This window comes from Myotis lucifugus, unplaced genomic scaffold (genome assembly GCF_000147115.1).
Source record: "Myotis lucifugus unplaced genomic scaffold, Myoluc2.0 scaffold_217, whole genome shotgun sequence".
Taxonomy (NCBI): Eukaryota; Metazoa; Chordata; class Mammalia; order Chiroptera; family Vespertilionidae; genus Myotis; species Myotis lucifugus.
In genome coordinates, this window is record NW_005871265.1 from 1,973,139 (window position 1) to 1,983,731 (window position 10,593).

The 10,593-nt window shown below is 52.6% G+C and overlaps 1 protein-coding gene across 1 annotated transcript; it reads left to right on the forward strand.

Annotated features, from left to right (window-relative positions):
* The first annotated feature begins 3,068 nt into the window (after window positions 1–3,068).
* Window positions 3,069–8,431, forward strand: PITX2 (paired like homeodomain 2). Its single transcript, XM_006098040.3, has 3 exons — window positions 3,069–3,660; window positions 4,519–4,724; window positions 7,146–8,431. The coding sequence occupies exons 1-3, from the start codon at window positions 3,453–3,455 to the stop codon at window positions 7,707–7,709; spliced, it is 978 nt and encodes a 325-aa protein (XP_006098102.1). The 5' UTR covers window positions 3,069–3,452; the 3' UTR covers window positions 7,710–8,431.
* Window positions 8,432–10,593: the final 2,162 nt, after the last annotated feature.

Genomic DNA, 10,593 nt, shown 5'->3' on the forward strand with positions numbered 1-10,593 from the left:
ACATATACACACATATACATATTCTATAGATTTATAGGTATATGTGTGTACGGCTGTGTTTTTTCTCTAACCAGAGTGCTCCAGATAACTGTCTTTATGTTCTACTTGGCTTTGCAATGGATTGACACAATTTAAGATTCCTTGTCTCTTTAGGCTTTTAGGCTGCCTGAAGGTCACCAGCGCTTCCACCATCTCCCACCCTTTGGCACTATAAGATGCCGTCCCTTGCCCTTGGGTTTTTCACCCCTTGGAGGCTGGTTTAGGTCCTTCGTGGTGTGTATTTGTCCGGATGAAAGTTCTATTAGTCAAGCAGAGCCACCTGAGCTTAAATCAGAATTCTGCGGGTTTAATGAGAGATGTGTTTAGAAATCTGTATGGCTCTGGGGAGCTTCTCAGCTCTCCCAAGCAAGGAGTTTTGAAAAACACCCTGAGCTCGCACCAAAAATTGAATGCTCACTGTGATGGAGAATCTTTCATTCTTTGATGTAATGGAGTCTCTTCATGAAATGAGGCTGTAGGGGCACGGTAGTGTGGGGATCGCAGCTCTGCTAAGGTTTCAAAGAAGAAACTGGAATATGATTAGTAAACACATTGGGCAGAAAAGAGCTGCATTCATGTTGACTTAGTTACAGGTCATCGGCTGGCAGTGCAATGGGAGGAAATATTTACTTTACACATATACTTTATGATCTTGGGGGAATTAGAGGAAATTCAATAAGAAAATGGCTAGAAACATCTAAAACCCTTATTTAAAAGACTTAAGCAAATTAAAGTCTTATCAGATTAAAACCCACTACAAATGTAAGAGCATTGTCTTCAGTGAAACGCTGTGGGGTCTGAGGAGATTCTCCTCCAAATCTCAGGGATAAAATGCGTCATTTAAGCACCAGATAATGAACAGAATGTAAATTAATTTAACCTTCTTTACCAACAGGCTGCTGGTGTAATATGTATAACTTAGTGATAAGATTGCAGGACCCAATGTAGCTGGAAGCATGAGCCTCAGCCCATGCAGACCTGTCAGAGGGGGGTGTATTCTGCTGAGTAGGTGTGTGTACGCTTGGAATGGGGGTGAACTGGAACAAAAGGTTAAAATCAGAAATGCTGATTTAAAGCTTACTAAGAAGAAAGGCCCCCCTTGGAGCTGAATTCTTCTTAAAGTAGGATGATACTTGTGTGGAGAGACTGAAGAACAATTCTCATTTGGTTCCTCTGACTGCTCTCAAGCATGTTTAAAATGGGGGAGGAGCTGCAGATAGGATTTGGGGTGGGAGCAGGGCAAAGGAGAGACACATAGGTTACAAACATGTTTGTAGTCCGTTTCATCTACTCTGCCGCAGACTGAATAAGTTTCCCAATCTTGTGAACAAGGACAAGGAGGGAATTCTCTGAAGATACCCCATACTGGTGTTGCAAATCATTGACTGTAACGTCAAACAAATACACAGTCAGGGATGATAACACTAACTCCACAATAAAGCAATCGGCCAATGCAGAGCCCAGGGGAGATTAGTTTGTGCTCCCCAGCTGACCCAAGCCAGAGGACAAAGGGACTTTCAAAAATTATTTTAAATAATATGTCTGGATTCCTTTCTTTAACCTCTGTGGAAATTAAATTTATGTGGAAATAGTGCTACAAAGAGTTGGATGTCCCCAAAGGTGTTCTATTTCCTTTGTTTATATAAATGAATACGGTTGGTTTTGCCTTCCCTGGCCCAGTGTTCTCCTAAGCTTGTGCCCTTCGCGCACACCCTACTGCCTCTGCCTGCTTGGACTTTAACAATTCAAGACAGCCGAGAGCTTCCTAGGAGGGGGGACAAAAATTATCCTTGAAATTGGTTATTTGGCAACATTCTTAATTGTATGGAAACTCATTAAAGCATAGTTTATATATAATTAGCTCAAGGCTGTTGATTCTACCAGCTTTATGGATTTCAATCTGATTGATAATAAAGTAAACACGAGAGTCGAATTTAAAGCTCGGCTCTCTCTCTGGTTAGGACGAGCTTAATACAGTGTACGAGGAATTTGAAAGATCTAGGATATGTGTCTTAATCAACGTTAAGTAGAATGGATAAGCTTTCAGCATTTTGAAAATGCTGGGTTAGGGTTTCTATTCTATTGTGTGTTTTCTGTCTGGGGACTAATAAGCATTACAGAGAACGTGATCTGAGGCGACTTTTTATTCTTGTATAAATCCAGAGTGAACCACCAAACAGTTGTTCGTTGAAAGTCAAGGTAATTTTCTTTTGACGGGTCCATTTGCTTCTCGATTTCTAATTTATTAGCCTGCCTTCTAAGGGATATGTCTCTTTTTTTGCAATTAAAATAAAGCTTCTTCAGATTGGCGCAGCATTCACCTGACAGGCTGTTTGGGAAATCTAAGATCGGAGAGGTGATCAGTTGGTGTTTTTTAAATATTTCTGGTTTTAAGTAGCATGTCTCCTTTCCATACAGGAGAAAAACACCTCGGGAGTGAAAATGGATGTAGTGAGACACAAAAAGAAGGGCGGGGGGGTGGGGGGAGCTTGTTGATCCGTGTACCTTCCAGCTCCTTTCTCCCCGAGCTTTTTACTCCCACCTCATCCTTCCACCTCTCCGCCCGAACAAAAAGCCGATCGTGTTTAGTCGGGTTGGAGCCAGCGGGTGTAGACTCTGCGGGCGCAGTGAGGTATTGGCCCAGCCCACTTAGCTGATAGGTGCAAGCAGCACTGTGCCTCCGCCGCAGCTCGCGGCCTCCTGATTGGGTCAGAGCCACGTCACTCCGGCCGCAAGAAGGGTCTGGGAGGAGGCGGAGGCGGGAGGGTTGGGGAGGGCTGTGGCCAAATGACGTCTCGGCACCAGGAAGCCCGCCTCTGGTTTTAAGATGTTAGGCCAACAGGGAAGCGAGGAGCCGCAGTGCTGGTCCTTCGCTGGCCCAGGTGCCGGGAGCTGAGCTGCGGCGAGGCCGGGCTCCAGCTCGACGATCCGTGGGGCCGTGCGTGTGCCCGACGCGGAGGGTGCGCCCGGAGGCTCGCGCCGCCGCCGCCGGGATCCAATATCAGCTACCTGTCCCTGTCACTCTTGACACTTCGCTGTCAGGGCTGCGCGCGGGGGGCGGGCAGAGCGCGCTCCGCGTTAGCTTTCCTTATTGGAGGGGTCCTCGGGAGAGGGAGGGGGTGAAGAAAGGGGTCTTTGCCCACTCTCGTTTCGCTTTGGAACTTGCAAGCCGGCTCCCCAAAGACGCTCGGAGCTGTACCCTCCCGACCTCGTTCGCATGGCTCCGTTGGCCCGCTGACATTCGGCCGCCGGAACCTTTCGCTTAAGCCTGCCGAAGGAGACGGGGCGGCGAGGCTGGAGCGCTCCGCGGGGGTTGTGTTCGCCGGCTCTGCCCGCGGCAGACACCGCGGGGAAGCTCCGCGCCCAGAGCGCAGCGCGGCCCGGGACTGGCAGGGCGGCGCGCTGCTCCGTCCATGAACTGCATGAAAGGCCCGCTGCACTTGGAGCACCGAGCAGCAGGGACCAAGCGGCTGGCTGCCTCCGCGTCCTCCGCCTGTCACCATCCCCAGCCACAGGCTATGGCTTCGGTCCTAGCTCCCGGCCAGACCCGCGCCCTGGACTCTGCCAAGCACAGATTGGAGGTGCACACCATCTCTGACACCTCCAGCCCCGAGGCCGCAGGTAAGGAGCCGCGCGGCCCGGCGGTACCCCCGCCCGGCCGCCCCGCGTCGCTCGACCCCTCTGGCCGGCGAGGAAGTCGGCCCCTGCAGCGGGAAAGGTGGTGGGAGTGGTCGTTCAGCTTGCTGCCCGCAGAACCTCCCGTGGCTTTCGCTCTACCTCCACCGCCGGGCTGGGGTGGCGCGACCCGCGCAGATCTTTTGGGCGCTCCCTCCCTATTCCTACCCTGGCCTCCCTTCTGTTTCTTGGGGTCACAAAAACCCCAGCATCTACATCCGAGGGGGTTCAGAGGCCGCTCCCGCATCTACCGCCCCCCTCCCCGGGCCATGTTCTCCTCTCGGCTTTCAGTTCCCAAGAAGCTCCACTTGTTAGCAAAGTATCTCTGAAACTATGTCTCAGAAGAAGAGGTCTTTTTTTTTTTTTTTTTTTAAACGTGAGTGCCAGACCGAATCCCAAAGTCCACTTCTCTAGCCTCCCGAAACCGCTTCGAAAGCCGGGGTGTCTGTGCAGCGCGCGCGGGTGCGTCTCCCCAGAGATTTGGTGTGTCTGCGCAGAGGCGTATACATGTGCTCGAAAGTACAGGCAATAAAAAAGAATGTGTCGCGGTCGCAGGCAGATAAACATGTAAATAAAACGTACGGCGCCGCCGGGGGAGGGGGGGAGGGGAGGAGATGGGGCGCGCACACCCACACTCGCGTCTGCACCCCCCAGACGCAGTGCTCCGCGCCACGCGAGCGCTCGGTCACACACTCCTCCCCGCCGGCCCCCCAGCGCTTCCCGGCCAGTGCCTCCCTCTGCAGCGGGAGTTCTCGGGTTGCAGGTGGGCATGCTGATGGGAACCTTTGTGTGTTTCGTTTTCAGAGAAAGACAAGAGCCAGCAGGGAAAGAATGAGGACGTGGGCGCCGAAGACCCGTCCAAGAAGAAGCGGCAGCGGCGGCAGCGGACTCACTTCACCAGCCAGCAGCTGCAGGAACTGGAGGCCACTTTCCAGAGAAACCGCTACCCGGACATGTCCACGCGCGAGGAAATCGCCGTGTGGACCAACCTTACGGAAGCTCGAGTCCGGGTAGGAGCCCGCGCGGAGCCCGAGAGACTGGGCGGGAGAGCGGGATGGATGTGCAGGCCGTGTAGACCCGGAGGGAGTGCGGAAAGCGGCGCCGCCCCGGAGGCTGCGCGTGGGGTGCCTTTGCGAAAGCAAAAGGTCGCTCGGCCGGCCCAGTCGCGAGGTTACAGCTCCCCCATCCGAGGCTGCCGCGGCCCCCATTGGGGCCCGGAATGGCACCGGCTCACTGCTACGCCACCCGGCGCCCTCCCAAACTGGGCCACATGGCATTCATTCCCTTGCACAGGGTATTGTGTTCCTGGCTTGCAGTCGCCAGGCGAGCGCTAATAAAATCCCTCCCAGGCCAGGAGCTGAAAACAGGCTCCAACCTGTGCTCCTTTAACAAGGAAAACCGGCCAGAAACACGCAAGGGAAACTTTCGCGCCGGGCCTGGCCCAGCCCTTTCTCTACTCCTCTCGTCCTCCATGCAAGGTCTCTGCGGGGGTTTTTTTTGGCCATTCAGGTCTCTCTCACACCCTACTCCCTGGTTTTGTGATCTCCGGAAGCCATTTTAATACACAAGCTACTATCCTGCTAGTCCTCTTAGAAAGAAAAAGAAAAAGACTTTTCAGTTTGGTTTATTTATCTCTTCTCAGGAGATTGTTGCACCCTTCCTCCCAGTTATAATAGTTTTATCAAAGAAAGGGCTTACCTTTGTAGCAAGGCTGTGCTTTATGGATTGGCAAAAAAATGAAATTGAAATCAGTTACCCAGTAGCAGCATCCTGGTTTATCTGTCGGTGCCAAACTCCAAAATTTTAGGATCTGGAACCAGAATCACCAAGGATCAGAGGCTTTACTGTAAAAAAAAAAAAAAAAATGCCCTGGATAGAAAAACAGAGCCCCCAGCTAGACAGAGAAAGCAGAAAGAAGAAAGCATGTACATTAACGATGAAAAGATTTAAGGCCAAAATGCACTGCCAGAGCAGAGGGAAGGAAGAAGACACTGCCTGGGTGGCATTGTGTAAGACATGAGGCGAGGCTGGTGGTAGAAGAGCCGGACTGAAGTTGGAAATGGTTTTAGTTTAACTGCATGGAGCTAGCGCTCGGCAGGCCTGCCTGGTTTTGCGAAAGGTCAGTCTTTCATTAGCTCTCCTGAGCAGCAGGGGAACGGGCCCCTCACGTACTCTTCTTGCCTGGGCAAAGTTTAGACGGCGTAGGGTAGACATGGCAAGTAGTTAAAATAAAAGCGCAATCTGTGGATACTGCGGAATCCTTCAGAAAAGCCCTCCCCCCCCGTCCTCTGGCTTCTCTGCAGTCCCTCCCAAGTGCCCTGCTGCCGCCAGGCCGGGCTCTCGCTCCCTCCGGCTCCCTGCGTCCAAGCCCAAGGCTGGTCCAGCCAAGTGGGAGTGAGGCGTGCTTTTTATAGCAGTCGGGTGCAGAGGAGGAAGGGGGATACAAAGGAAATCAAGAAGGAAAGGGGGAAAGGGGGGAAAAAGCGAGATTAGTCGTCTGGGCCCGGCTGAGACGTGTAATGTGAAATTCCTCTGGAGTCCACTTCGAAATCTCCGATCTGGGCTTCTGTCCCATAACAAAAACCGGCGCCTGAGGGGGCGTGCAGAGCCCAATGTGGATTGAGAGCGGGGTTGTGGCGGGGCCACCGGCCGCGGGTGGGGGTCGGCTGGGCTGCGGGGCCGCCTGCAAAGCCCAGACCCGACTGGGCCCAGGGGGAGAGCATGGGGGCGCAGGCCTGGCCCTGAGATTGGCGGAGTAAGAGAGAGCGCGGAGCGAGCGGGAGCTGCAGAGCGACCCTTTCTGGGGTCGGGAGTTTACGCGCTGAGTCCGGGGAGTTTACTGAGCAGTCGGGGAGGGGCCTTTGGCTGTTTACTTGGTGGTTTTGCTAGGCGGGGAAGGGGTTGCGGCTCGGCATTGTTGAGGGGAAGGTGCAGCTTTCCCCTGGGTGGAAGGCGGCAGTGGAGACCCCAGAGGGCAGGGAGGAGCTGTGTGGGAGAGCGGGGCTGGTGCCCTCTCCGTCCCGGGCACTCTTCATGGAGTGTGTGGCTTTGGAATGGAAGCAAGTCTGCAAGGTGGCCAGGGAAGGATGGGGGGGGACGTGGGGAGCCTGCTGACCCGCGTTTGTTTCCCCAGTGAGTGTTTTTGGATCCTGAGCAGGGCCTGGGTTAGAGAAGGAGCTGCCACAGGCCACCAAGCATTCGGCTGGGGTTTGTGGCGAAGCTCAGAGTCCTGCCTCGCAGGCCCGAGCCGCCAGGGCTTCCTTCCTCGTTCGGTCTGGGCTCCGGACCAGGGGGCGCGGGGCGCGCGGGGGAGGGGAAAACGAGGGTTTGTGTGTCAGAGAAGAGGCGGCCTCTGGTGCTCTGCGGGATCCAGGTTTGACTTATCCGATCTGTGGCGTCTATTTGCTCCCTGCCCCCCACCCCCACCCCAGGTTTGGTTCAAGAATCGCCGGGCCAAATGGAGAAAGCGGGAGCGCAACCAGCAGGCCGAGCTGTGCAAGAACGGCTTCGGCCCGCAGTTTAACGGGCTCATGCAGCCCTACGACGACATGTACCCGGGCTATTCGTACAACAACTGGGCCGCCAAGGGCCTCACGTCGGCCTCCCTGTCCACCAAGAGCTTCCCTTTCTTCAACTCGATGAACGTCAACCCCCTGTCGTCGCAGAGCATGTTCTCCCCGCCCAACTCCATCTCCTCCATGAGCATGTCGTCCAGCATGGTGCCCTCCGCGGTGACCGGCGTCCCGGGCTCCAGCCTCAACAGCCTGAATAACTTGAACAACCTGAGCAGCCCGTCGCTGAATTCCGCCGTGCCGACGCCCGCCTGCCCTTACGCGCCGCCGACTCCCCCGTACGTTTACAGGGACACGTGTAACTCGAGCCTGGCCAGCCTGAGACTGAAAGCGAAGCAGCACTCCAGCTTCGGCTACGCCAGCGTGCAGAACCCGGCGTCCAACCTGAGCGCTTGCCAGTACGCCGTGGACCGGCCGGTGTGAGCCGCGCCCACCGCGCCGGGATCCTAGCACCGTGCCGGGCGGACGGGGCAGCTCTGCCCTGGAAAGACTGGGGATGACGCTAGAAGGTCGTGGGCACGAAAGAAAGGGACAGAAAGAGAAGACAGAGAAAAGGAAACCACTGAATTAAAGAGAGGGAGCTCCCTTGATTTCAAAGGAATTGCCTCGATGCCTGACATCTTTCACTAAAAGTATTTCCAAAAGTTGCAAGGACACACACACACACACACACACACACACACACACACAAATGTTTGACTGGATAGGACATTTTAACATTACTATAAGCTTGTTATTTTTTAAGTTTAGCATTGTTAACATTAAAATTACTGAAAGGATGTATATATATCGAAATGTCAAATTAATTTTATAAAAAGCAGTTGTTAGTAATATCACAACAGTGTTTTTAAAGGTTAGGCTTTAAAATAAAGCATGTTCTGCAGAGGCGATTAGGATTTTTCGCTTTCGAGCAAAGGAATGTATATATTAAATACCACACTGTATGTTTCTAACATATTATTATTATTAAAAAATGTGTGAATATCAGTTTTAGAATAGTTTCTCTGGTGGATGCAATGATGTTTCTGAAACTGCTATGTACAACCTACCCTGTGTATAACATTTCGTACAATATTATTGTTTTACTTTTCAGCAAATATGAAAAAAAAAGTGTTTTATTTCATGGGAGTAAAATATACTGCATATAAATTGGTCTGGATTCTTTCTGCCCTGCTCTGTCGCCTGGCCAGGGTTTCTCAGTCACGACCTACTAAACCAGTTCCCTCTGCCTGCGTAGTCAAAGACACAAGGCGGGAGTACTTATTTAAATCTGGTAGAAATAAATTACAATCATCCATCAGAAACAACAACAAAAAAAGCACTCCCCGAAAAGAAAAAAAAAGATCTGCAAAGTCTGATCTTGTCTCCCAGATTTGTGTTTGGCTTAAACCCCGAGGATTCCATTATTGCTAGAAAAAAAAATAATCTAAGAGAGAGAGGAGAAAGAAATGTAGAAAGTACACCAGCTTGGAATTTCTCATTGACTCCTGGGGGAGAAGGGTGGGGAACCTGTGCCTCCAGGAAATTGTTCTGGAGAAGTACATGTGTACGTATACCTGTACAGTTTATATACATTCCTCTCAAGAGGAATATGTCTATAAGTTATAAGGAAACACCTCCAGTTCAAAATATTTAGGCCTCCACGTTTATCTTTCAGGCTTAAGTAGAGAGATTCTTCATGTTATATTGCATTACTATTTCCAAATCCTTTAGAGACATTAAAAGAAACAAAGACAGGTTCTAATAACTACAGCCCCTTCCTTTCTCAAAGAGCCCAGGGGGTGAGAGGTTAGAGTGGAGTTTCCTGAGTCTTGTCGAGCAATATGTAGTTGAGACAAAGGTCATGCTCCCCGTGTTTTGTTTTAAATAATATTGACCCATTAATTCTAAACCTGCTTGTTCCTGAAATTATACAGGATTATAGTTTGCAAACTGCAGGACAATGATTCAAATCAAGATGAATTACAGCCCTTGCCTTCCCTCCCATCCTCTGACTTCTAAAGGGGGAATGAGGGTCTGTGTGAGTGTTTGAAAGAACTTGAAACACCCCCTCTTCCTTTGTCGGTGGTTTGCAGCCTTTTTTTTTTTTTAATGTGGAATTTGATTTAGTAGCAAATAGTAGCAACTACCACTGAGTTCGGAAGAACTCATCACCGCGGCGCTGCGAGGGGGAGAGAAGAGTGTGGTCAGAGCCGCCCCGAACCCCCAAGTGGGCGAGGACAGGCACCATCAGGGGAACCGGGAGCGAAAAGAAGCCGCCAGTTTTGAGGAGCAGAGAAAAACCTGTGTTTTTTGCGCTTAGGTTTCTTTTATCTGAAAGCTTTACCTACAAGCGTTTGAAGCGCAGACACTGAGTCTTTGTTCTGCGAGGAACTGCTGCTGCCATTTCAAGAGATCGCAGGTAATGTCCCCGATGTCAGATCAGTGCTCAATGCACATTAACTTTCTTTCCCTTTTAAGCTCTGCCTGCGACCTGTGGAGGGATCACGCGGTGGTGGGGGGCAGATAAAAGCCCTTTGAACGAGGGCCACCTCCGTTCTTGTTGTGCACTGGCGAGCACTGGAGAGGAAAGCGGTCCCCACCGGCGGACTTTGGCTTCTGGAGCAGCGGGGGCCCCGGTCCGGGCCGCCCGGGCTCGGCCTGGTGTGGGGGAGGGGCGGCGGGGGCCCGGGGCGGCGATTGGGGGTCGGGGGCTGGAGGCGCTAACGAGACCCGCTGGACGGACTGGCGTCTCCTGCTGGTGCTCCAGTGACTCGGGAGCGCTGAGCACAGGAGGTGGGTCTCGGCCTAGTTTGCTTGCCGAAGTAGAACTTTATTTCGAGGGAATCCATCCATCTGCGGGAAACAAACAAACAAACAACAACAACAACAACAAATGGAAGTCGAGGTCTGGGAAGAGTTGTCACTTGCCCGGCTGGAGGGGTGCGGGCTGGGGGCGGAGACTCGGCCCCGCCGGGAAGCCCTTTCTCCCACCTCAGCTCCTTCCCCTGGACTTCCAGCAGCAGGCATGGCCCTCCTCACCCATCCCCGCCGCCCGCCCGCCCCCCTCCGCCCCTCTCCCCTCGCAGGGAGGACAGCCTGGCTCCCCGGCCGGCGGAGTGGGTCCCCTCGCTCCTCCCGCGCCCACCACGTCCCCCCTCCAGCCAGCGCCACTGCCACCAGCTCGGTTCCACTCAATCGATTTTTGCTGCATGTCAACACTTATTACCGGTGAGTGTGAGGGTAATTTTTCTCCTTCTCTAGGTCTCTTAATGATTTCTGAGCTAGTTGTGTATTAAAGCGCTTAAAGGAATCTTTAGGTAATCTA